The sequence below is a fragment of the Dermacentor andersoni genome, chromosome 9 (genome assembly GCF_023375885.2).
Source record: "Dermacentor andersoni chromosome 9, qqDerAnde1_hic_scaffold, whole genome shotgun sequence".
NCBI lineage: Eukaryota > Metazoa > Arthropoda > Arachnida > Ixodida > Ixodidae > Dermacentor > Dermacentor andersoni.
Genome location: NC_092822.1, coordinates 98,032,683 through 98,060,331, shown reverse-complemented (window position 1 = coordinate 98,060,331; position 27,649 = coordinate 98,032,683). Strand labels below are relative to the sequence as shown.

The 27,649-nt window shown below is 44.1% G+C and overlaps 1 protein-coding gene across 1 annotated transcript in view; it reads left to right on the top strand.

Moving 5' to 3' along the window:
* LOC126528425 (uncharacterized) overlaps window positions 1-27,649 on the top strand; it is an 85,841-nt gene that overhangs the window by 4,761 nt on the left and 53,431 nt on the right. The window contains exons 2-3 of the mRNA XM_072284576.1: window positions 11,177-11,265; window positions 16,950-17,049. Of these exons, the coding sequence (XP_072140677.1) occupies window positions 11,177-11,265; window positions 16,950-17,049 (189 nt within the window). The remainder of the gene's footprint in view (window positions 1-11,176; window positions 11,266-16,949; window positions 17,050-27,649) is intronic.

Sequence of the window (27,649 nt, the reverse complement as noted above, 5' to 3'; positions counted from 1 at the left end):
CAATTTTGCAATGAACCTTCGTTGGAAGTTAGCCGTCATCTATCTTTAGTGTCACCCTGTTGATACTGCTTCATTCTATGCACCCTTGCAACATTTGTGTGTGTGGGGGAAGGGGTGAATTGGGGCCTTGGCCGGGGCTATCGCTCTTTTCCTGTGCAGCCCCATGAATCCATTAGCTGTAGTGCAACAGAAACAGAATGGACAAGAACGAAGTGTACACACAGTGCGCTTCGTTCTTGTCCAGTTTTCATTTATGTTGGGCTCATGAGCCCGCTTGTCCTGGAATATCTGCATGGCAATCTATCCCGTAATTTAATTTTTGGCCATGTGCTTGAAAATCGCGGGTCAATCTCCTGATTTTCCTGGCAATCTCGTGTGATGTGCAGGCCCAGACAGCTTCTACGCGCAGGTGTGCATGGTGTTGTAGTCTGCATATTTACTCTGCAAGTGCTACTTTGATTGCTTTCAATTCAGCTTTTCTAGGTGTAGGCTAACTGGCAATAATATTCACTTGTATGGGGTTTAATTTTATGTAGTGCCGTACTACTGCTACACTGCTATTGCGACATCAGTGTACTATATGTGTCTGATGTTTGCTTCAATCTTCATGATTAGCAACCTCCTCTCTGTGCTTGACAGTTGCATATAGTCTCCTGGCCTAATTGTTTCCATCATCTTGCGCGGTATGGGCCTGTTTTGTTTCATGTTCAGTTGCTCCTGAAGTTGGGTTTCTGAAGGGAGGGGTAGTCGTCTTTGCATCTCATATGCTACCTAGCATAGTACTTAGTACCAAGTTCGGAGCTCTTCAGGCAAAGAAATTGTGCTGCAGGCTGCAACTCTGCTCTCTATGTACTTGTTCGTTTGCTCTTTCTCAGAGAGGTCTTCAAGCATGGTAAAGTTGATGTGCGCTGCTGGTAATTGATACCGTGCAATACCTTGGACGCAAATACATCATCTGCGATTTTCCATCGTATCCGCTTGTCCACCCCCCATTATTTCAAGAGTATTCTTTTCACCAGGTGTAGAATTTGGGTCCAGGCATAGCATAATTGTTTCACCCACGTACTGGCGCTGCCGTCATGGTCTTAAACTATCTGAACATTTGTGCATGTTCACTTGCGGGTATGTTTGTCCAGCTATGTGGAACACAGTGTGTCATCTGGGGTAGTTGTTGATTCTAGTCTTTTTTCCGACATTGATGCAAGCTTACTGATCAGAAAGCGAGAGTCCAAACCGGCCAAGAAAGTCTGCAGTGTTGTCGAGAGCTTGTTCCATCTTTCTTCATTTCTGTATAAGATAGCTTTCCCACATACGCTAGTACTTCTTGTAGTATGCCCTTGTTGTTGGGGTGGGTTGGCCAAATGTAACTCCAACTCTCACCTGGAATTTTGTCCTTCAAAAAGCTGCTGTTGAATTTAACTGCTCTACCTAGAGCAGTTACTGCTCTTAAAAACACTCTCTTTATTCTTTCATAAGCGGTATTACACAATGCCCTGTAATAAAGCTTATGCGGCTTATGGCTCACTCATTTCTGCCAGAAGGGAGAAGTCCTGAAAAGGGTTTTCTTTGCGCTGTGTGCATGCGGTAGTATGAGCATTCATGTCTTAACACTTGTACATCTGTAGAACCAGTTTCCTGATAGAGCATTTGCCAGATCATGCTTATTTGTGCAGTGCTGTTGAACAATACATATTACTGCAATGAATGTTTACACGCTCGAAGTATAAGAAAAGATACTTGTTTTACAACTGTGCCCTTTGCTTTCGATTGGTGAGAGATTTATCATAAGCATGTCCCTCTATGCAACACTATTTGGAACTTCAATAAATGGTGAACTAAATCTAAGTGCGAGAGCTTTTTTTTACCTTTTGTCACATCAAAATACGACTGCCATGGCTGGCAATTGAATTCCTCGCCTTGTGTTAGCAGCCACAGTGGCAGGTGAATAAATTTTATTTTTCTTGTCGGCATGTAGGTAAAATTCGGAATAAGTTTGTCATTGAAAAAAGCAGATTTTTGATCCTTTATTGTATATGTGATCACAAACTTACTAGAAACTGTTATTAGAAACACGTAAGGCATGGATGTTTCTGCGCACTTGATCAGCTGTTAACGTGCAAGAACCGTTTGTACTTAAACGATTCAAAGATTCACAGGAAGGGATGTAACTTCCTGACTTCAGTGCAGTTTTGATTAACTTTTCTTTAACGTGTCATCTTCTACTGTTTCAATTCCACAAGAACAGGCTGTTTGCCTGCTTTTCGCCTTGTTGCAAGATTTTTACATGATGGTGCAAGAGGGTACGTTGTCACTGTTGTACTATAGCAAACAAATAATTTACTTAATTTACTATCTGTAGTGTTAATTACCGTTCAAAGCAAATGTTAATAGAGGTGCAGTTTGGATACAAACTCCGCAAGATGTTCAATGTTTATTGAATTCTGTGCAAGAAAAAGCAACTCTAAAGAAGAGATGCAACTGAACGTGCCTGAAATATTTGAAAACAAAATGACGCTGCTTATTCAAGGCACGGAGTTAATGGGTAGAAAATGTCGTAGAAAATTCGATACGATAGCCTACACGTTCGGTCTGTCAAATTTAAGTGAGGTAAGATAACAATTCACACTTGAAAACCGACAAGAAAATACAACTGAACGGTACCGGGTTCAGCACAACATTGAAACTTCGAGTACTTGGCTGTCTTGTCATTTGCCCTTGGCGGCGTCGAAATTATTTAAGCTGCTCCGTACGCGCGGTTTTTGTATGCTATTCAACAAAAGAAAATGAAGACACCAAAAAGCCATTTCGTCTCGTGGCAACTCGCAAAGGTGTTCGAAGCAAACGTAAAAATGGACTTCGTTTGCTACGTAGGATGGCAACCAACGCATAAAAATGGGAGAATGGAATCTGCGGCACAAGTTTATTTTCCCTTCGCCTACTTACCGAATTCGGCAACCCACGTCTCCGCGCATTGCACTTGTTGAGCGACACACCATCTTCCAAAACAAACCGGCGAATTAGCTCTCCTCGCAATTTCGACGGAAAATTGCAGCGATCGCTGCCACTGCGAGACCAACCGATTGGTCGCAGCCGAAAATCGGATGGTTGGCAGTGCGATTGCGATTTTCGTCGCAAACGACAGAAATCACACTTCCTGTGCGACGGAAATCGCATCATTTCAAACAGACGTTCCTCGTTCGCTTGCTTCGCGGCTTCCGACAGACACCGTCGATTTGAACAGCTGGACAGTGACAGTTGCGCCTGCCACGACAGTGTTTATGCGCACAATGCTCTCGGCGGAGACAGGAGTTAGTAACATCTACAACTCCACTGTGCTATAGATATTACTGAGCAGAGTGTGAAAGTCCGTGTATGCTTGCTTTAGTGGCTCTAGTGGCAGAGCGCAGTGCGCGTCTTTTTTTCTGCCCAGACGCCTCTTGATTTGCCCCTCTTTCCGCGGCATCGTGCTGGCCATGGATCGACATCAGTTCGAATCGTTCCCGCGTTACTCGCGCGCGTTTCTCTGTTTCTAATGGTTATTGTAAGAGCATAACACGTGCTAATGAAGCCTAGCGCAGGGGCGGAGGCAATGAACTCTGCCTGAACCCTGTCTTATTGCGAAAGCATTAGACCGTTTTGGCAGAACGTTGCTTACGCTTCGCTCCGCACACATTTAAGGCTCTCCGATTCGTGCGTAGAATACACTGATTTCGCTTATCTACCAAGCGCGTCTCCCAGAGTCGCCAGTGACGTGCTCTCAGCTTGGATGTAAAACGACAAAGAAAGCAACTAGACGCACGCTGACGCTTCGCTCAATGGGGTTCCTAGCTGAACGTGGGTAGCGTTCTACGTTCCGCTCCCGCTATGAGATTTGTGTGCGTCCGTGTTCTGGGTAGCGTTCTGCTGAGCGGCTGTATTGATACGCCAGTCTGAGCTGAGCGGACCGTAAATTCTCTTCTAAAAACTGTCGAGTATATGCTCCACTACGCGAACAACCGTCGGCGTAGACGGCGTCACCGAAAGACTGCACCAAATATGGCCCACGGCGCGAATCGTAGGAACACATCACATTTCTAAGGGAGGTTCCTGTAAAGAAATGAAAGGCTTTGCGAAAGAAATTTGGTAAATTTTCGTCTGGGTGGGAATCGAAGCATGGTCACCAGGGTGCCAGACCAGCACGTTTCCCCGACGCCATGGCGGCTCCATTGTTTTCGCTCACTGTAAAAATTGACCTATTGCCTGCGTTATTGCGCGCGTGACGGTGCCGTCAAAGGGCAGGAGGTGGCGCCACGTCATGAGTTATATAAATGAATATATAAAATAGAAATTTGGCAGAGACACTTGAGTGCTTATGTGTTGGAATGCGAAAGGATTATATGCCCTATGGTGAAATCTTTCCTTTCCGTGCGTTCCTTGACTGAGCAAGTTCTCGGCTGTGTCCTAACTGCGTCTCGCTAAGGGCAAATGAAAACGCGCCGAGGGCCTCGCAAGCTCTCTTGTCCGCGAGGAGTTCATAACTTGAAGGATCGCTTAGCGACGGTCCATTGGACACTAATGCTTTTTTATTTGATTACATGTTCTACTTAATCACTCGAGACGGCGTCACCTCCTCCTCCCCATTGGCTCCGTCGTCACTCGCCCAATGACGCACTCACTATATAGGCCGCAGTGGCTGCGACGGAATGTGTAAAATGACGCACGCAGTATGGGAGCACATTTAGCCAAACAGATCCGTGGAGCCGCCGTGGTGTGGGAGAAGCGTGCTTGTCTTGCACTCCACAGATCTGGGTCCGACACCAACCATGCCCAAAACTTAAACATTCTTTTCGAAGGCACTTTTAACGCGACAGCGTTAAGGAGCTCGTGTCGCAGAAAAGCCGGTATCGTCGGCATCGGTGGCGTTGGCCGTGAGCGATAAATCCCGGAAGGTACTTGATAAATAAAAAAAGAACTTGCAAGATGGGCAGGGTGGGAATCGAACCAAGGTCTCCGGATTGTGAGACGGAGCCACTACCACTCAGCCACGAGTTCGATGCTTCAAATCGGGACAAATGCACTTCTAATGAATGTGGTGTTGCCTTAGAAACGTGCCGTAGAAAGTTATACTGCGGTGTATATCGGTAATTATGCGCATGTAAATTACAGAAGTCGCAGTTAAACGCGTAGCGAAGTACGTTTCCGCTACATTTTTACTGCGCTTCACGCGCACGCAAGGCCAGCTTCCGGAAAACACAGAAGACCCCCTCCTCGCATTGTACGGCGCTGCCCTGACCGCTGGCGCGCCACTCGCCCGCGCGACGCGGCTCCTCTTTGTTTTTAGCGTGCTGTGGTTATTCCTAGGTGCAGCGTGCGATGCGGGACGCCTCTGACGTGTCGCTGCGCCGTAGCGCGTCTGGTGGGAAAGCGTCCCCTGCGACATGTGCCGTGCTGCTGGCGAGGAGTCATGCGTCTGCGTGGTGCTCCCAAGCGAGATAGAGGACGATGCCATCAAGGCGTCAGCCCCATGATCACGTCCACCTTCATGGCGCGTCGCGGCATGGCTGTGCGTGCCGATCACGACGTTTGGCTCGCGTAGGTCGTTTCTCCCTCCGAGACACCAGGTTCTTTGGTTCATTCCGCTTGCTCAGGCGCACGTTTCGTCTTTGTTTGACTCCAAGAGCATGCCGAGCGAATGAGTGGGCCTTGCGAACGGGGTGTGATAACGATATCGCGTTCCACTCTTCAAGGCGAAGCTTAAGCGTCCTCCAAATTTTTTTGGTGCCATCATTCGGTCACGCCTACTACACCGATGAATTTTCCGGTAATAGGGCGTTATAATGCTTTTGGATATATACACGAAAAAGGAAAACCGGTAGATCCCACGCCCTGTGAGAATCGGTGTTATGCGAAGGAGTGTGGCGGGGAGCCCAACAAGTTAACGAAACGACCATGAGAGTACGAAGACGTAGAGGCTGTTTCTTGACCTACATGAGAAGCAAGTCATGACTTATAATTTGCGTTCGTCATTGTCGTAAAATGCCAACTTTGCCACGTAACAGGTTAACGGAACGAGCATGAAAGAACCAACATGTAGGCGGCTAGATAGGTGCTGTCAAAGCGGCAAATGTTCGCCTAGAAATGCTCGGCATGTAAAAGCTTTAATGTGTAATTGGACCCCGCTGAACGATCCTTTGAATTATGAACCCCCCTCATGGACAAGCGAGCGCGATGAGACGCTTGGCGCGTTTTGATTGAGCCTCACCAAAGCGTAGTTGGAAAGCAGGCGAGAGCTTGCGCGGACAAGGAACGCACAAAAAGAAAAGAAAAATAAACACACACACACAATGGCTATAAGGCTTTGGCATTCCCACACGTAAGTAGTCTGAAGTGTCCTTGCCGATTTTTTTTAGGGGCACGAACGTCGAGTGGCACTCTTGTTTCTTGCGCAACACTTCAGGTTCACCTCCTGCAACCAGGGACGAATTTCAAGATAGATCAGAAAGGAAAAGAATTAGCACAGTACAAAATAATGCGTTTATTTATAGATATATCACAGCATAAGTTACTGAAGTGTTTGGATGAATAAATATAAATTAAGTAATTACAAATCACTAATTACAGCACCCGAAGGCACAGAATTGTAGAGTTTAGAGACCCGCAACGTGAGCGCGACTTTGGCGAAATTCCTAAAACCCAGAAGTAGAATGAGGAAGTAGTAACGTCACTATATACGTCACACAAAGAAGGTGGCGTGATATTTAGCCAGCCAATTGATGCAAAACAATTACTTTAGAGTTCGGTTCGTGTGCTGCGTTCGCTTAAAGTTGATCTAAAGAATAGCAATGCCGAAGTGCGAGTGCCACTAAGAACCAACAGGTTAGGCGCAAGCCTTTCTAGGCTCATGGTGAAGTTTGTGTCAGCAGAGCTGACCGCCAGTGTGCCCACCGAAGCGCCATCACGCCATATGAAGGCAGATCGAAGACAGATAAAAGAATGAAAAATGATTGATAGCGACAGTTAGTGAATGATAACGTCATTATAGAGATCGGTAGAGGTTAATGACTACTAATTATAATGACTACTAATTACTTATCACTACTGATGACTCCGAAATGTCTAACGACGATTTGCAATGACTACGATTAGGAATGACTAGAAATGTCTAGTGATGAGCAGTAATGACTAAAATGAGTGCAATAACAGCACTGAAAGCCAGAAACGTAAGGGAACCTTTAATAGGAAATATAATTCATAACATAATAACCGCTCAAACACAAGAACACGAAATTAAGCTCTGTTGGATACCAAGCCATCACGGAATTAGAGGCAACGAGAGAGCTGACGCGTGCGCCGCTCAAGCCTGCCATAAGGAGGTCAGTACTGTAAGTATACCCTATACAGATTGCATGAAGTTAGTGAAAAACAAGGTGAAAGAAAAATGGCAGTGTACATGGAATAGCGAAGAAAATCACAGACTACATTTAGGAAGACCTATTGTAGGAGAACGGCGATCATGCAGGCATCAGGAACGTTTTATAGAAGTAATTTTATGCCGCCTGCGCATCGGACAAACACACCTAACACATAACTTTCTACTTACAAAACAAGAGAAACCCTTATGTGAGAAATGTGGAGATGAACTCACTGTAAATCACATTTTATTCTCGTGCACACAACTCGAACGGCTAAGGAAAAAATATTTTACTGTATTTTACAATGAGCGCATTCCCTTCCATCCCAGTCTACTTTTAGGAGATAACCCACTTGTAGGAACTTCATCTCTTTTTAGTTTTTTGAAAGACGCAGCGATCCTAAACGAAATATATCACAGAACTACTAATTCTAAAAATTATTACCCAGTTTTTTCACGCATCTTATGATGCACCTCACCCATTTTCTCAGTCCTGAGAAGGCTGAGGTCTTCATTTGGTCTGTTGGGCTCCTCAGAGTCCTTTCCGGACAAGGACTTTCGCTGAGGATACCCAATTTTTGAAATAAATTATACCATGTGTTTGGCGCATGATAGCCTCAGTTTCTTATGCGCCATAAAACCCAATACAATACAATACAATAAAATAACTATCATGACTTGTAATTACATTGAATGACTACGAAATGACCAATATGTCTAACGATGGCTTGTAATGGTCAAAATTGATTACAAATTATTAAAAATGCTTACTAGTGAACAGTAGGGACTAATAATGACTGAAATGACCAATATTTCTATCGACTTGTAACGGCTACAATTGATTACAAATGACTGAAAATGTTTAGTAACGACCTTTAATGACTAAGAACTACAGAAATGACTATATGACCATGTGTAACGACTGCTTGTAATGACCGTAATTGATCCCAAATGACTAAATATGCTTAGTAGTGCGCAGTAATGACTAAACGAAAGAAGAGTAAAAGAAGAGACAAAGAGAAAGTTACGAATAAGAGGAGGAAGAGTACGCTTTCGCCGTTCACCTTTTAAAGTGATCTTAACCCTTTCAGACGCTGTCTACACAATCGTGTACAGCGAGATAATGCATCAACAGCAAACCGCTGATTAATGCAATTATATTGGTGCATACATCTGGAAACATTTATTATTAGAACGGTGCGCCAATTTTGAGCAGCGTTCATAATTTTTTAGGGAAATGAATGGGATGGTAGACGGTTGGGTGTTTTTAGTCTGTGTCAGTATGTTATATGTAGCGGGTTCACTTCTTTCATTGTTCGTCACAATGTCATGCACCAGGCATGGTTTTCAAGTGGCTGGATAAGTGCTTTTCAAGCTTTGCCAAACACGAAATAGTTTGTCCTCATATTTGATGTTCTTGTAGCGAGTTATCGCACGAGTCGACGTTTTTTAAACTTGACAAAATTCATGAAAGAATTGAAAAGCCTTAATCTTTTCTGCATCTGTACACTTTCTATGATTCTAAAGATGCGAGAGATATGGTGAAAGCAAGTTTTCAATCAACGTGATAAAGCGGCGTCTGAAAGCGTTAAGAGATCCTGTATTTTTCTGTTCACGTGCTGCGATTACACAATCCGAATCACTCCGCCCAAACGCGCTCTTGTCGCTGCCAGGGCAATTTCTTTTTCGCATATTCAGGCTTCGAGAGTCTGTAAACGAAGCGACCACGCATTGCCAACAGCAAACTCGTTGGCAGTGCTATGTTCCATTGTTCAGACACAAGGCCAGTGCGAAAAGTTTCGTTCTCTGAATTGCGCCGCTCCACCGCAGCTGTTGCGCAACACTTTTTTTCGTTGGCCGCTGCGGCTGGGATCGCAGGGAGCTCGCAGCATGTGAAACGGGCTTTCAGCGCCTGTTGTGGTCCGAGCTCCAGCCACTCGTGAGGCCGTGCATGGTTGGGACGCAGAAACTCATGGGAGTGGATGAAGTAATACATTCTGGAATTTAGGAGACACACACTTTAAAACTATGCCGAGTATCTATTTGATGCAGATCGGTATGTAGGAAGTCGGGTCCGTAAGGAGTTGCCTGGGGGTGGGGATGGAAATGAGTGGTGCACTCTGCCAGCCTCGAGGGTAGTAACCAAAAGCAAAAGCAGTATTGAAAATGAAAAGGAGGAAGGAAGCATTAAAATTGAAGAGGGTCATGAGAGTGAGCGGCATGATGTCTAGCCCCGGTGAGGAACGCCATGCAGTGGTGTACAAGACCGTGTGGAACTCGGGTAACCTGAACTTCACGTCCAGCACGGCAGTCTCATACGTACTTCGTCACGACCTATTGCCTAATTGAAACCTAGTGGGGACTGTCCAGAAAGTCATCGTCCCTCGGAACTTGGGTTTTCAACAGAAGGGCCGCAGACTACAAGTGTGATTTCGTGGTGTGACCATAGGGTCCAGTGAGGACTGGTAGATTGTGCGCAGAAAAGGTTGAGCGAAAAGGACCTACAAGTGCAGGCGTGCTCGCTCAACATAGCGTACAATGCAATAGCTCACGAGTGCAGTCACGTGGTTTTATTTCAACTATCGCGTGCTTTCTTCAAACGCCAGAAAAATCATCACGCAGCATGCACATTGCCAAAAAAGTTGGATCGGTCGTTTTGAAATGTCCTCTAGAACGTAAGGAAAGGCAATTGTCCCTAAAGCGATTATTCAAAATTTCGCGTAACTCAGCTTAGTTGGTTAACTATTTAAGCGCAATATAAAAAAAAAGTACTGTAAGGAGCGCCACATGTCGGCAAACCATATGCCGTTGGTTTCATTAAGCGGCGGCTAACCGCTTTTTTAAAATTGCTGGCACATGTTACGTGAAACAACCTGTATATGTATGTCAATTACACACATCTTAAGCAGAAAGAAACACCCTTGCTCCCAAATGGAGGATGCCCACGATGTAAGCGCCCACACTCAGAAGTTGCACCTGTTGGTGCGTATCTTGTCCCTCAATAACAGTCATCTACCTTGCTTGTGTTCGCTTTCTTGAAAACTCGGTGCTCGCTACTTTCCTGTCGAGAATACTGTGTCACGCGTATAACGCGCAAGTCATTCGTGACTTGGAAGTACCGTGCTCGCAGCGTTAAAGAAAGGAAAATTATTGTTTGTCCTATGAGTTTTGCTGTGTACTCTAGTTTTTGTCATTTCTGATTTATTTTGAATTTACTCCCCAGCCGTCTCAGTAGGTGAATCAGCTTAGCTGCGAAAAAAGTCACTCGATACTCGTGCCCCCAAAAGACTAACAAATAAATCCTGTGGCTTATATACCTGAAAATACATCAAAGCACTTTCATTTTACAATGCCAGCCACAAAGTATCCATTCACACAACTTATAGGCGGTGAGCTTACACACCTCCAAATTTCGCATAGCTTCAGCTTCTGGTATTTCATGTACCAGCTGATCATGATGCCGTTCGATATCGGCACATTTTTTGAACTCAGGAGCACAGTCAAATCTCTTGCAGTGCGAACGATGCTTGTTTGTACTACATTGAACCAGCCGCGTTCATGTAACGTCGGAAGCATTAATTCACTGCGGCGTAAAAACGGAACAGCCATCAGTTGCTGGATCGAAAACTTAACTGTAGTAAGTTCTTCGAACACATACCAAACTGTTTATTGGTTCGCTTATGTGATGTGGGATTCATGGACGTGCAAATGAGGCCTTTTCTGGCACAATTTCGTGAAGAACGTGTTGTATAATTGCTTATTTGAGTTATCGAACTTCCTATGCAGGAAGAGATCTGGCCTGGCCCGTATTATCCACGTGCATCCTCTACGGACTTTCTTTTTGGTCCGGGAATTAGTTATCTACATCATGGTGGGTAAGTATCTCACCTGAACCTCTCAACATCACAATAAAAAACTAACGCGCTTCAAATATGTACTAAATCGCGCAAAGATGTTCGTTTTCCTGAGAGACGCTGCTTCCACCGATTGCGATAGAAATTTAGCAGATAGCTATACGAAGTAGGGACAGTAGCGTTAGCGACGCGTAAGATTGTAGACCAATCACTAAATTAACAAGCATGCACAGGCAAACACCTCACTCATTGACAAACCGCTTGAGTGAGTAAGTGCGGCAGCAGCAGCGAGCGAATTGACCTTCAGGCTGCCTCGCTCCAGCTCGAACTAAGCGGCGAGGACAAAGCGCATACGAAGCTATGAGCACTCGGCGAGCACTTTTGTCTCCATCTCAGTTCCCTCTCAAGATAGGGTCCACGCGGACGCTCCGTACGCCGCAGCTGCTCGAGTTGACAGCCCCTCCCCCCACTTCCTCCCTCTCTCCCCGATGCCTTGCTCGCGACGGAACACGGGACGCTTCCTCCCTCCCTTTCCACCCTTGCGCCCGCGATGTTGAGCCACCATCGTCCGCTCACCCTCGCACGCTTTCAATCGCACATTAAGAATACGGGATGCAGCGACGATGTTATCGCTCTTCGACTTCATACCGAACATCACGGTGAGCGCCTTCACAAATGCGCCTGGACTGTCCATATAATTGTCATCGCAGTAATAACTGCGGGAAACTCGCAAACAGCTCCACAAGTGAGCGCATCAGATGACCCAGAACGTAGCAGCGAACGTAGAGGGGGGGGGGGCATCGCTCGCGCATGCGCAGGTGGTTCGATGCTGCAGTAGCGTGGAATCCCCGCGAGGAGGAGGCGTGCGGATGGCCAGATACACTTAAGAAAAAATAAAACCCATAATAAAGAAATCGCCACCCAAGCACTCCGTACAGATGGTTAACCAGCAAATCTGAAACTTGCGGACCCGGTGTTTATCACTGGGTTAATCCCGATGGTTCATTAAACGACGGCTTGGTAGACTGCCGGATCCTTGGTACGCAGTTGCTGTTTGCAGTTGGCTGCACGAGCGTGTTCTCTTGCCCGTGCTGCAGCGTCGGCACGGCGTAGACGAGCTCGTTCCCGGTTCTGCTCGCGGCGTTACTGATAGAAAACTGCGTGCTCCTCAGGAGTACGTGTGATGCGTGGCCTACACATATGACCCGGAGAGAAACTGCTGCGCGAGCACTCGGCTGCGGCGGAGAGCAATGACGTCACTACTGGCGCAGCCAACCGCGCCCCTCTTTCTCTTTTTTGCGCGCATGTGCGCGGAGTTGCACCGGCGTTTGCGGCGTACAGGCGAGGGGGAGAGCGGCGCCTAACTTCCGACTTTATTTCGCGACATCCACGACAGCTTTTATAGCAAATGAAAGGAAAAAGCAATAACCAAGAGACACCTGTAGCTTCGCACCAGAAGCGTGCAGCGGGGAAGCCTAGCTCAGCTTCCAGGAGGATGGCCAACAAAGCTGAATTTTTTTTTCTGAATAGTCGGACACTGCCCCGTTTTGAAAGGAATAGAAAATGGCTGCCCGCCGATTGCTCTGGCACTATAGCTACTGATAGCGGCCGCGGAATATGGATTTATTTGCGTATAAACATTTTTGAGTTGCACTATAACGTTATCGAGCTCTTTCGGCACGTATGCGGCATCAATGTGCCAACTTTTCTTTGCCGAGGATTAATTTTGGTGGCATTTTCAGTGTTGCGTTGCACGCGGCTGCGATTTTTGACCAGCCACCGCCTACCAAATAAGGGGAAGCCACCACCGTCTTCATTCGGTTGTTTAATTTCAGTGTGCTGGCTCGGCTCCATCGAAACCCTCTCCACTTGAGTGTGCTCCTTGACTCTTGCCAGCCCATTCAATAAGGAAACACACTAAACGTAGGCAATGATATTCGCTTTGAAAACATAAGAAGTGACGACCTATAAACGAGTAGGGCACTTGATTGGGATTTCCAAACAACGTATCGGGTAACCAACAAATGCTTGCGTCGGTAATTAAGTAAATCTGACGACAGGAAGTTGGAGTAAAAAGAGATTGGAATATCTTTACGTATTTTGCGTGATTTTAAGCCAAGGAATCGATTAGTTATCGGCGAATGAACATCATCAGTATTGCGTCCAAGCCACCCTGTGAGACTCGCGTCACCACTGGTGCAAATGCCGCGTAATACGTACAGCTTCACACATATAGGCGACACATTACCAGTTCCAATGTTTAAGTACTTTCTAACCTCTTAGGTTCAAAATAGCCCAAATCAGTGTTTCACCTGTGTTTACGTAAACCAAACATTACTGACAGTATCAGCACCTACAAATGATTACTCCCCTATAAGGTGGCTCTTGACCCTTTATTCCAAGCCAGTGTAGTTAGCTGCCTTCAGCTACATCAGTGTCCTTATCTGGGTAAATCTTTGTTACAGGTACGAATATTACATGAACTTATTCACTAACTTGTGCAACGTTTAAAATGGTTATTTCACTCCAGTTTTCAAGATTTCCTTCATTTGTTGCATATCGTCATGCCTTTAGCCTTGTCTCGCGTACTTGAGCGAATGCTGAAAAACAGCTTTGCTTGCATAAGACGTGTTTTGTCAAGGGTCTATGTGCTTGGTTCGAATGTAACCGAAGCTCAGTATAGCTCCCCGCCAACGTGCTAACATATGTATGGACTCGCTTCTATGGAACCAAGTGTGCAATTTATTTGCATTTCTATTCAAAAGTAGCCAGCTCTAATTATTCCAATGTCGAGACAAATTTTGATAATGTTCGTTGACACAGTGAGACGTTGGCCCTTTTAACTTTTGACAAACTTGCTAACATGCTCCACAACTTATACCGAATTGGGGGTATTGTGGATGTCGCAATCAATTTATTAGGCGGATACCACAATTCTATTTCTTGAGCTAGATTACTCGGAGGCAGAAGTTACTTGCACAAGAAATCAAAATGCGTAAGGGAATGAATATTGAAATGGTACTAGTTGAGCTTGAACTCATGAACTTACGAGTGAAATACTGCAATTTACAAGTTGTAGCCGCTGAGTTTGCTGGGCGCAACCATTTCAAGTATTTTGTGGATGTCAATCATTTGCGAGGTCTTCTTGCGACGAAATACTTAGGCGTTGCTCTCACTTTTGTGCCTCGGTGCGCGAAAGGGCATCTTGAGAAAAAACGGAGGAGGGACCAGTGCAAATTTTGCAGCGCATATTTTGGAACTGGTGCAATCATCAGAGCTTGCTTTCAATCATTTTACTTTGAGGAAACGCCCGCTGCCGTTTGTAGTTGTAATACGTACTATCATATACCTTGTGAAAACTTGATCACGAAATTGCAGTAACTAGTAGAATGCCCAGTTGTAGAAGTAATGTTCATCTCATCCGTAAGGTTCATGGTTTAAATTAGATCTATCTCCCATTTTCCTATATTCAGTATGGAAAAAGAAACCGTTCTATATTGTGAACACATTGAGTTGGCCCACGACACCAATATGATGTGTACAATGTACATCAGGAAACTCTAGCGAATACGATGTAAAGCATTATTCGTGCAACCAAAAATATTTTGTTCATATTTACTTTCCAAAATATACGCTAAGCGGCACACTCAAAAGGTATCTGGTGTTATGATGGATGGTGCAATACACTCAGCCAAACAGTGACTTAGATTGCTCTGCCTAAGAGTCAGCGGACCAATCCATAGAGTGGCATCAAGTTGAAGAGACTGGCATCAAGTTGTAGAACATTCCTTCTCCGTGTTTATGCTGAAGGATTGTGTGGCATGGTGCTATGGCTGTGTGCACCTTAGTCGTCACGATTGCGCTGCTTGTCGCTGTATCAACGCCACGTGCCGGTAGGCACACACAATTACGCAACGCCTAAGCAGCATGAGGGGCCTTCAAATCTTAATCATCGTGTACATGGGACTTGCAGATGACTTTCTTTTTTCGAGGGGGGGGATTCAAGCGCACGTATATAACTAACGTCTGAGGCATCAGTGACAAACTAATATGACAACAGCGTTAGCAATAGTGCGAACGCATTCCTGCCCTTCTTGAAGTTTGATCCTTTTTGCTCACTTCGGGTTGCCTGAGTTGCTTTCCATCTCTTGTTCCGTGTGCCATTTCACAAGTTCTTTCTTTGGGAATATTTGGAAACTTACGCGCGCCCTCAAGCACCCGGCACCCACCGGTGCTTGAGTAAGCAACCAACAGGAGTAAAGATTTTGCCTCCTGCATGACATTGTGAAAAACAATGAAAGAAGTGAACCCGTTACATACAACATACTGACAAAGTAAAACACCCAGATGTCTACCTTCCCACTCATTTTGCTAAAATTGCAGCACAGTTCCAATAAGTGTTTCAAGATGTATGAAACACCTTTAAAGTATACCATTACTTTCATCCGTGCTTTTGCTATTGAACTCTCCTGCTGTGCACAACTGTGTAGGCAGCGTCTCAAAGGGTGAAAACCGTTTTGATGCTTTGCCGGGGCCGTCGGACGGATTGCACGTAGGCCTTGGCAGCCGTTCACGGTTTCTTCCAAGTATCTGCTGAAATATTCACCTTCGTGTATACCGGTAGCACCTACGAGGTTGCTGTGATTGTTTCTCTTCTTTACAACGCTTTCACGAGTTTCGTAAGCAGCAAACTTCGAGATATTTCTTTGCCAAGGATGGTCGCGTCGGCAAGTGTAGCCGAAAAGCGCGTAAAAAAAGTCAGGCTAGGTATGTGTAAGAACTGTGCCACTTGGATCATCTTCAGGCAAGTCAGCGTGGTTACCAATTAGATAAAGCGTGACCCGACCAGTATAAACGACAGCGCTGTAGCGACACGAATTGCTACGGACGACGGCCACGCGGGATCTTGAAAGCGATCTGCGATGGGGAGAGAGTGCGCCGAGTTCTCATAGTTTTGTATGCGCTGTATTCTGGCCGCTTAGTTCACGTTGAAGCGAGAGTAAGCACGAAGACGAGTTCCGGGCTCGCTGCTGCTACCATAACATTCGTTGACGGATGCATGGGCTTCCTGGCTGCGAAGGCATATAAATAACTAACACATATAAGAGCCCCAGCTTCTGGATCTACGTGTCTGCCCATGAGCAGACTGCGCGAGGCATTTTTGTGTAAGTCGTAACGCCAGCCCGGGCTGGCTCACGTCGTTAAACTCGCGTGCTTAAAGGTATGTCACCCACAGAGACGACAAATGGATCACGAGGTTTTCCCAGAGTTTCAATCAAGCCGGCTTTTTTGAAGTCGTCTACTGAGCTACGATGAGGCCTCTACCAACGTGCTTGTGTGTATATCTGATATGCATTGCTATCGCCTTTTTGTGACACTTATGTGTAGATTGACAGCTTCTTGGTTGGGGCTGTATGATGATTCCTCGGTATGGTAAGGGCCAAATGCTATCGCCAGTAAGAAAAAACATTTAGTATACCTCTAGAAGAATTCGATCGATACATGTTGTTTCTGAATAACCTTGGTTTGTGCAATTTATACGCAGTGTATAATAAATTACTACAGTTTTTAGATGTTGTGTTCATGCCAAGTGTATCCTCAGCTGCTGACATTTGGCCTGCGGTTGATATCTTACCTTCAATCGGTAAAACATGCTTAAGCGTCAATCGATGCACGATAATGGGTCATTTTTTTCTTGCTTGTAGGCACGTTACCACGTCGACAACAAGATGCGATCAGCAGGACTCTTCTGACGGCAGTCCAGGATTTCAGCCCGATACTCAAAAGGAGTCTGCATGTGTTGAGGTGCGTGTAAGAAGATAAATTGTTTCATAAAATATTTCCAGCTATAAATGAACTTATTTATTCAATCACCAGTCGCCAAAGTGGTACTAGGTATAAAAATATATCGGCACTTACATTAGAGTGACAAACATTATCATATTTTTCAATTTTCCTACAGCGCTTTATAACAGTCGTGAAAGTTTTGGGTTGATTATACCTTGGAATTCTCCACCCCTTTCTTGGCCGATAACCGACATTGGGTATAAGCCACTAATCGGATTGGCAACAACAAATACTACGACTCGTTCAGACTATACCAGATTGCAAATGTTGGTAGAAGGGAGCACGAAAGGCCAATGCTGCAGGCTAAGAGGCAACGCCCATGTTGCTACTCTATGCGTGCGCGCTCTCGGTGACGATGAGGTGCGACTCAGGCGAGAAGCGCAATCAACACGATCCACAGCGTCCCTCACTTTGGTGGCGCCATCTAGTTTAGGCACCGGCAAACTCATCTTTTCACGAACTGTAAATTTTGCATCAAAATCTTAGAAATAACCACCGGATGTCACTGAAAAATAGACCCAGTGAACTTGACACATTATCCACATGAGCGTGCTACGTATAAATAATAGATTAGTGTTAGAAAAATGAGAAGTAGCAGCATAATGGCTCCTACGCTATTCGCACTTTTTTTCGCCCAGATATTTCTCCACAGTTACTAACTCTATGCAAAGAACAGCAAAGGTAACAAGCAAAAAACAAAAACAAAAAAACGCGAAAGGGAGTGCAACGTGTTCAAGCTAGATCAATTCAAGCGCACGTTTTCATTTCAAACGAACGAACGAAAGAATGAATTAGTCAATGAATGCTTCATACAATTACTGAAACACTGAATTTAGGAGAATGGCAAGATGTTACTTTAGCAGCTACAATGAAAATATTCAACCTTGCGCATAGGTTAATCACAGCCTGAGAAATATCGTGTGTCCTCCTTTCAGTACATCAGGGCTATAAGCGGGCGGCCTGTCTGGCGGATAGTGTGTGGAAATATTGTGCACTAAACCTGTTTCTATTTACATTTAGGGCATTCGAGCTGCACCTTCTCCATTGTACCCGTGTACGTAGACCCGAAAGCATAGATGTATTCATTTTTTATCGCGCAGTCAAAATGTTTGCTCAGGTTGCTAATGGAAATTGGCACGACCTGCGAGAGAATGTAGACGAAGATGACTTCGACAGTCATTTTAAGCGAAGAACACACGGTGCTCCATTCCAATGCCCATGAAAGATTAATCTTTTTGATCTTCTTCAAATGTGTTATGGTTCAAACACCTTTAGAAGTCGAGAGCTTTCTCTTGCGGAGTTCCTTTATGACTTCTTTTAACCATTCCGCCACAGTGCTTTCGAAACAGATATGAGATAAAATATGGCGTCCAGTTCTTCTTCTCGAGTTCATTCGTGCATGTGCTATTTTTTAACATGTAACCACTGTAGAATCAAGTTGCGCTTGTGTAAGCCAAAAGTATAAAAGCATACATATGTGTGTAATAAAAGTGTTTTCTTATTCGCGTTTCGTTGTCAGCAGATGGTGTGATGCGAAAGAGCAAACGGCGCATTTCAGTTCACACCATAAAATGTTGGATTTGCTGAAATTGAAATTGTTCTCAATCCTGTCGTTAATTTATTCAAAGACTGCAGTAATTTGTGTTCCTTACGCACTTTGGGCTATCCGAGATTAGCTTTCGAAACCGATATGAGGCAAAATACGGCACTGCAGTAATTTGTGTTCCTTACGCACTTTGGGCTATCCGAGATTAGCTTTCGAAACCGATATGAGACAAAATATGGCACTGCAGTAATTTGTGTTCCTTAGGCACTTTGGGCTATCCGAGATTAGCTTTCGAAACCGATATGAGACAAAATATGGCACTGCAGTAATTTGTGTTCCTTACGCACTTTGGGCTATCCGAGATTAGCTTTCGAAAGCGATATGAGACAAAATATGGCACTGCAGTAATTTGTGTTCCTTACGCACTTTGGGCTATCCGAGATTAGCTTTCGAAACCGATATGAGACAAAATACGGCACTGCAGTAATTTGTGTTCCTTATGCACTTTGGGCTATCCGAGATTAGCTTTCGAAACCGATATGAGAAAATATAGCACTGCAGTAATTTGTGTTCCTTAGGCACTTTAGGCTATCCGAGATTAGCTTTCGAAACCGATATGAGACAAAATACGGCACTGCAGTAATTTGTGTTCCTTACGCACTTTGGGCTATCCGAGATTAGCTTTCGAAACCGATATGAGACAAAATACGGCACTGCAGTAATTTGTGTTCCTTAGGCACTTTGGGCTATCCGAGATTAGCTTTCGAAACCGATATGAGGCAAAATACGGCACTGCAGTAATTTGTGTTCCTTACGCACTTTGGGCTATGCGAGATTAGCTTTCGAAACCGATATGAGACAAAATATGGCACTGCAGTAATTTGTGTTCCTTAGGCACTTTGGGCTATCCGAGATTAGCTTTCGAAACCGATATGAGACAAAATATGGCACTGCAGTAATTTGTGTTCCTTACGCACTTTGGGCTATCCGAGATTAGCTTTCGAAACCGATATGAGACAAAATATGGCACTGCAGTAATTTGTGTTCCTTAGGCACTTTGGGCTATCCGAGATTAGCTTTCGAAACCGATATGAGACAAAATACGGCACTGCAGTAATTTGTGTTCCTTACGCACTTTGGGCTATCCGAGATTAGCTTTCGAAACCGATATGAGACAAAATATGGCACTGCAGTAATTTGTGTTCCTTAGGCACTTTGGGCTATCCGAGATTAGCTTTCGAAACCGATATGAGACAAAATATGGCACTGCAGTAATTTGTGTTCCTTACGCACTTTGGGCTATCCGAGATTAGCTTTCGAAACCGATATGAGACAAAATATGTCACTGCAGTAATTTGTGTTCCTTACGCACTTTGGGCTATCCGAGATTAGCTTTCGAAACCGATATAAGACAAAATATGTCACTGCAGTAATTTGTGTTCCTTACGCACTTTGGGCTATCCGAGATTAGCTTTCGAAACCGATATGAGACAAAATATGGCACTGCAGTAATTTGTGTTCCTTAGGCACTTTGGGCTATCCGAGATTAGCTTTCGAAACCGATATGAGACAAAATACGGCACTGCAGTAATTTGTGTTCCTTACGCACTTTGGGCTATCCGAGATTAGCTTTCGAAACCGATATGAGACAAAATATGGCACTGCAGTAATTTGTGTTCCTTAGGCACTTTGGGCTATCCGAGATTAGCTTTCGAAACCGATATGAGACAAAATACGGCACTGCAGTAATTTGTGTTCCTTACGCACTTTGGGCTATCCGAGATTAGCTTTCGAAACCGATATGAGACAAAATATGGCACTGCAGTAATTTGTGTTCCTTAGGCACTTTGGGCTATCCGAGATTAGCTTTCGAAACCGATATGAGACAAAATATGGCACTGCAGTAATTTGTGTTCCTTACGCACTTTGGGCTATCCGAGATTAGCTTTCGAAACCGATATGAGACAAAATATGTCACTGCAGTAATTTGTGTTCCTTACGCACTTTGGGCTATCCGAGATTAGCTTTCGAAACCGATATGAGACAAAATATGTCACTGCAGTAATTTGTGTTCCTTACGCACTTTGGGCTATCCGAGATTAGCTTTCGAAACCGATATGAGACAAAAATATGGCACTGCAGTAATTTGTGCTCCTTAGGCACTTTGGGCTATCCGAGATTAGCTTTCGAAACCGATATGAGACAAAATACGGCACTGCAGTAATTTGTGTTCCTTACGCACTTTGGTCTATCCGAGATTAGCTTTCGAAACCGATATGAGACAAAATATGGCACTGCAGTAATTTGTGTTCCTTAGGCACTTTGGGCTATCCGAGATTAGCTTTCGAAACCGATATGAGACAAAATACGGCACTGCAGTAATTTGTGTTCCTTACGCACTTTGGGCTATCCGAGATTAGCTTTCGAAACCGATATGAGACAAAATATGGCACTGCAGTAATTTGTGTTCCTTAGGCACTTTGGGCTATCCGAGATTAGCTTTCGAAACCGATATGAGACAAAATACGGCACTGCAGTAATTTGTGTTCCTTACCCACTTTGGGCTATCCGAGATTAGCTTTCGAAACCGATATGAGAAAATATGGCACTGCAGTAATTTGTGTTCCTTACGCACTTTGGTCTATCCGAGATTAGCTTTCGAAACCGATATGAGACAAAATATGGCACTGCAGTAATTTGTGTTCCTTAGGCACTTTGGGCTATCCGAGATTAGCTTTCGAAACCGATATGAGACAAAATACGGCACTGCAGTAATTTGTGTTCCTTATGCACTTTGGGCTATCCGAGATTAGCTTTCGAAACCGATATGAGAAAATATGGCACTGCAGTAATTTGTGTTCCTTAGGCACTTTGGGCTATCCGAGATCAGCTTTCGAAACCGATATGATACAAAATATGGCACTGCAGTAATTTGTGTTCCTTATGCACTTTGGTCTATCCGAGATTAGCTTTCGAAACCGATATGAGACAAAATATGGCACTGCAGTAATTTGTGTTCCTTACGCACTTTGGGCTATCCGAGATTAGCTTTCGAAACCGATATGAGACAAAATATGTCACTGCAGTAATTTGTGTTCCTTACGCACTTTGGGCTATCCGAGATTAGCTTTCGAAACCGATATGAGACAAAAATATGGCACTGCAGTAATTTGTGCTCCTTAGGCACTTTGGGCTATCCGAGATTAGCTTTCGAAACCGATATGAGACAAAATACGGCACTGCAGTAATTTGTGTTCCTTACGCACTTTGGTCTATCCGAGATTAGCTTTCGAAACCGATATGAGACAAAATATGGCACTGCAGTAATTTGTGTTCCTTAGGCACTTTGGGCTATCCGAGATTAGCTTTCGAAACCGATATGAGACAAAATACGGCACTGCAGTAATTTGTGTTCCTTACGCACTTTGGGCTATCCGAGATTAGCTTTCGAAACCGATATGAGACAAAATATGGCACTGCAGTAATTTGTGTTCCTTAGGCACTTTGGGCTATCCGAGATTAGCTTTCGAAACCGATATGAGACAAAATACGGCACTGCAGTAATTTGTGTTCCTTACCCACTTTGGGCTATCCGAGATTAGCTTTCGAAACCGATATGAGAAAATATGGCACTGCAGTAATTTGTGTTCCTTACGCACTTTGGTCTATCCGAGATTAGCTTTCGAAACCGATATGAGACAAAATATGGCACTGCAGTAATTTGTGTTCCTTAGGCACTTTGGGCTATCCGAGATTAGCTTTCGAAACCGATATGAGACAAAATACGGCACTGCAGTAATTTGTGTTCCTTATGCACTTTGGGCTATCCGAGATTAGCTTTCGAAACCGATATGAGACAAAATATGGCACTGCAGTAATTTGTGTTCCTTACGCACTTTGGGCTATCCGAGATTAGCTTTCGAAACCGATATGAGACAAAATACGGCACTGCAGTAATTTGTGTTCCTTAGGCACTTTGGGCTATCCGAGATTAGCTTTCGAAACCGATATGAGACAAAATACGGCACTGCAGTAATTTGTGTTCCTTACGCACTTTGGGCTATCCGAGATTAGCTTTCGAAACCGATATGAGACAAAATACGGCACTGCAGTAATTTGTGTTCCTTACGCACTTTGGGCTATCCGAGACTAGCTTTCGAAACCCATATGAGACAAAATACGGCACTGCAGTAATTTGTGTTCCTTACGCACTTTGCGCTATCCGAGACTAGCTTTCGAAACCGATATGAGACAAAATATGTCACTGCAGTAATTTGTGTTCCTTACGCACTTTGGGCTATCCGAGATTAGCTTTCGAAACCGATATGAGACAAAATACGGCACTGCAGTAATTTGTGTTCCTTAGGCACTTTGGGCTATCCGAGATTAGCTTTCGAAACCGATATGAGACAAAATACGGCACTGCAGTAATTTGTGTTCCTTACGCACTTTGGGCTATCCGAGATTAGCTTTCGAAACCGATATGAGACAAAATATGGCACTGCAGTAATTTGTGTTCCTTAGGCACTTTAGGCTATCCGAGATTAGCTTTCGAAACCGATATGAGACAAAATACGGCACTGCAGTAATTTGTGTTCCTTACGCACTTTGGGCTATCCGAGATTAGCTTTCGAAACCGATATGAGACAAAATACGGCACTGCAGTAATTTGTGTTCCTTAGGCACTTTGGGCTATCCGAGATAAGCTTTCGAAACCGATATGAGACAAAATACGGCACTGCAGTAATTTGTGTTCCTTACGCACTTTGGGCTATCCGAGATTAGCTTTCGAAACCGATATGAGACAAAATACGTCACTGCAGTAATTTGTGTTCCTTACGCACTTTGGGCTATCCGAGATTAGCTTTCGAAACCGATATGAGACAAAATATGTCACTGCAGTAATTTGTGTTCCTTAGGCACTTTGGGCTATCCTAGATTAGCTTTCGAAACCGATATGAGACAAAATATGGCACTGCAGTAATTTGTGTTCCTTAGGCACTTTGGGCTATCCGAGATTAGCTTTCGAAACCGATATGAGACAAAATATGGCACTGCAGTAATTTGTGTTCCTTACGCACTTTGGGCTATCCGAGATTAGCTTTCGAAACCGATATGAGAAAATATGGCACTGCAGTAATTTGTGTTCCTTAGGCACTTTGGGCTATCCGAGATCAGCTTTCGAAACCGATATGAGACAAAATATGGCACTGCAGTAATTTGTGTTCCTTATGCACTTTGGTCTATCCGAGATTAGCTTTCGAAACCGATATGAGACAAAATATGTCACTGCAGTAATTTGTGTTCCTTACGCACTTTGGGCTATCCGAGATTAGCTTTCGAAACCGATATGAGACAAAATATGTCACTGCAGTAATTTGTGTTCCTTACGCACTTTGGGCTATCCCAGATTAGCTTTCGAAACCGATATGAGACAAAATATGGCACTGCAGTAATTTGTGTTCCTTAGGCACTTTGGGCTATCCGAGATTAGCTTTCGAAACCGATATGAGACAAAATACGGCACTGCAGTAATTTGTGTTCCTTACGCACTTTGGGCTATCCGAGATTAGCTTTCGAAACCGATATGAGACAAAATACGGCACTGCAGTAATTTGTGTTCCTTACGCACTTTGGGCTATCCGAGACTAGCTTTCGAAACCCATATGAGACAAAATACGGCACTGCAGTAATTTGTGTTCCTTACGCACTTTGCGCTATCCGAGATTAGCTTTCGAAACCGATATGAGACAAAATACGTCACTGCAGTAATTTGTGTTCCTTACGCACTTTGGTCTATCCGTGATTAGCTTTCGAAACCGATATGAGACAAAATATGGCACTGCAGTAATTTGTGTTCCTTAGGCACTTTGGGCTATCCGAGATTAGCTTTCGAAACCGATATGAGACAAAATACGGCACTGCAGTAATTTGTGTTCCTTACGCACTTTGGGCTATCCGAGATTAGCTTTCGAAACCGATATGAGACAAAATACGGCACTGCAGTAATTTGTGTTCCTTACGCACTTTGGGCTATCCGAGACTAGCTTTCGAAACCCATATGAGACAAAATACGGCACTGCAGTAATTTGTGTTCCTTACGCACTTTGCGCTATCCGAGATTAGCTTTCGAAACCGATATGAGACAAAATACGTCACTGCAGTAATTTGTGTTCCTTACGCACTTTGGGCTATCCGAGATTAGCTTTCGAAACCGATATGAGACAAAATACGGCACTGCAGTAATTTGTGTTCCTTAGGCACTTTGGGCTATCCGAGATTAGCTTTCGAAACCGATATGAGACAAAATACGGCACTGCAGTAATTTGTGTTCCTTACGCACTTTGGGCTATCCGAGATTAGCTTTCGAAACCGATATGAGACAAAATACGGCACTGCAGTAATTTGTGTTCCTTACGCACTTTGGGCTATCCGAGACTAGCTTTCGAAACCCATATGAGACAAAATACGGCACTGCAGTAATTTGTGTTCCTTACGCACTTTGCGCTATCCGAGATTAGCTTTCGAAACCGATATGAGACAAAATACGTCACTGCAGTAATTTGTGTTCCTTACGCACTTTGGGCTATCCGAGATTAGCTTTCGAAACCGATATGAGACAAAATACGGCACTGCAGTAATTTGTGTTCCTTACGCACTTTGGGCTATCCGAGATTAGCTTTCGAAACCGATATGAGACAAAATATGGCACTGCAGTAATTTGTGTTCCTTAGGCACTTTAGGCTATCCGAGATTAGCTTTCGAAACCGATATTAGACAAAATACGGCACTGCAGTAATTTGTGTTCCTTACGCACTTTGGGCTATCCGAGATTAGCTTTCGAAACCGATATGAGACAAAATACGGCACTGCAGTAATTTGTGTTCCTTAGGCACTTTGGGCTATCCGAGATAAGCTTTCGAAACCGATATGAGACAAAATACGGCACTGCAGTAATTTGTGTTCCTTACGCACTTTGGGCTATCCGAGATTAGCTTTCGAAACCGATATGAGACAAAATATGTCACTGCAGTAATTTGTGTTCCTTACGCACTTTGGGCTATCCGAGATTAGCTTTCGAAACCGATATGAGACAAAATATGTCACTGCAGTAATTTGTGTTCCTTAGGCACTTTGGGCTATCCTAGATTAGCTTTCGAAACCGATATGAGACAAAATATGGCACTGCAGTAATTTGTGTTCCTTAGGCACTTTGGGCTATCCGAGATTAGCTTTCGAAACCGATATGAGACAAAATATGGCACTGCAGTAATTTGTGTTCCTTACGCACTTTGGGCTATCCGAGATTAGCTTTCGAAACCGATATGAGAAAAAATATGGCACTGCAGTAATTTGTGTTCCTTAGGCACTTTGGGCTATCCGAGATTAGCTTTCGAAACCGATATGAGACAAAATATGGCACTGCAGTAATTTGTGTTCCTTAGGCACTTTGGGCTATCCGAGATTAGCTTTCGAAACCGATATGAGACAAAATACGGCACTGCAGTAATTTGTGTTCCTTACGCACTTTGGGCTATCCGAGATTAGCTTTCGAAACCGATATGAGACAAAATATGGCACTGCAGTAATTTGTGTTCCTTAGGCACTTTAGGCTATCCGAGATTAGCTTTCGAAACCGATATGAGACAAAATACGGCACTGCAGTAATTTGTGTTCCTTACGCACTTTGGGCTATCCGAGATTAGCTTTCGAAACCGATATGAGACAAAATATGGCACTGCAGTAATTTGTGTTCCTTAGGCACTTTGGGCTATCCGAGATAAGCTTTCGAAACCGATATGAGACAATATGTCACTGCAGTAATTTGTGTTCCTTACGCACTTTGGGCTATCCGAGATTAGCTTTCGAAACCGATATGAGACAAAATATGTCACTGCAGTAATTTGTGTTCCTTACGCACTTTGGGCTATCCGAGATTAGCTTTCGAAACCGATATGAGACAAAATACGGCACTGCAGCAATTTGTGTTCCTTAGGCACTTTGGGCTATCCGAGATTAGCTTTCGAAACCGATATGAGACAAAATACGGCACTGCAGTAATTTGTGTTCCTTATGCACTTTGGGCTATCCGAGATTAGCTTTCGAAACCGATATGAGAAAATATGGCACTGCAGTAATTTGTGTTCCTTAGGCACTTTGGGCTATCCGAGATCAGCTTTCGAAACCGATATGAGACAAAATATGGCACTGCAGTAATTTGTGTTCCTTACGCACTTTGGTCTATCCGAGATTAGCTTTCGAAACCGATATGAGACAAAATATGTCACTGCAGTATTTTGTGTTCCTTACGCACTTTGGGCTATCCGAGATTAGCTTTCGAAACCGATATGAGACAAAATATGTCACTGCAGTAATTTGTGTTCCTTACGCACTTTGGGCTATCCCAGATTAGCTTTCGAAACCGATATGAGACAAAATATGGCACTGCAGTAATTTGTGTTCCTTAGGCACTTTGGGCTATCCGAGATTAGCTTTCGAAACCGATATGAGACAAAATACGGCACTGCAGTAATTTGTGTTCCTTACGCACTTTGGTCTATCCGTGATTAGCTTTCGAAACCGATATGAGACAAAATACGGCACTGCAGTAATTTGTGTTCCTTAGGCACTTTGGGCTAACCGAGATTAGCTTTCGAAACCGATATGAGACAAAATACGGCACTGCAGTAATTTGTGTTCCTTACGCACTTTGGGCTATCCGAGATTAGCTTTCGAAACCGATATGAGAGAAAATATGGCACTGCAGTAATTTGTGTTCCTTAGGCACTTTAGGCTATCCGAGATTAGCTTTCGAAACCGATATTAGACAAAATACGGCACTGCAGTAATTTGTGTTCCTTACGCACTTTGGGCTATCCGAGATTAGCTTTCGAAACCGATATGAGACAAAATACGGCACTGCAGTAATTTGTGTTCCTTAGGCACTTTGGGCTATCCGAGATAAGCTTTCGAAACCGATATGAGACAAAATACGGCACTGCAGTAATTTGT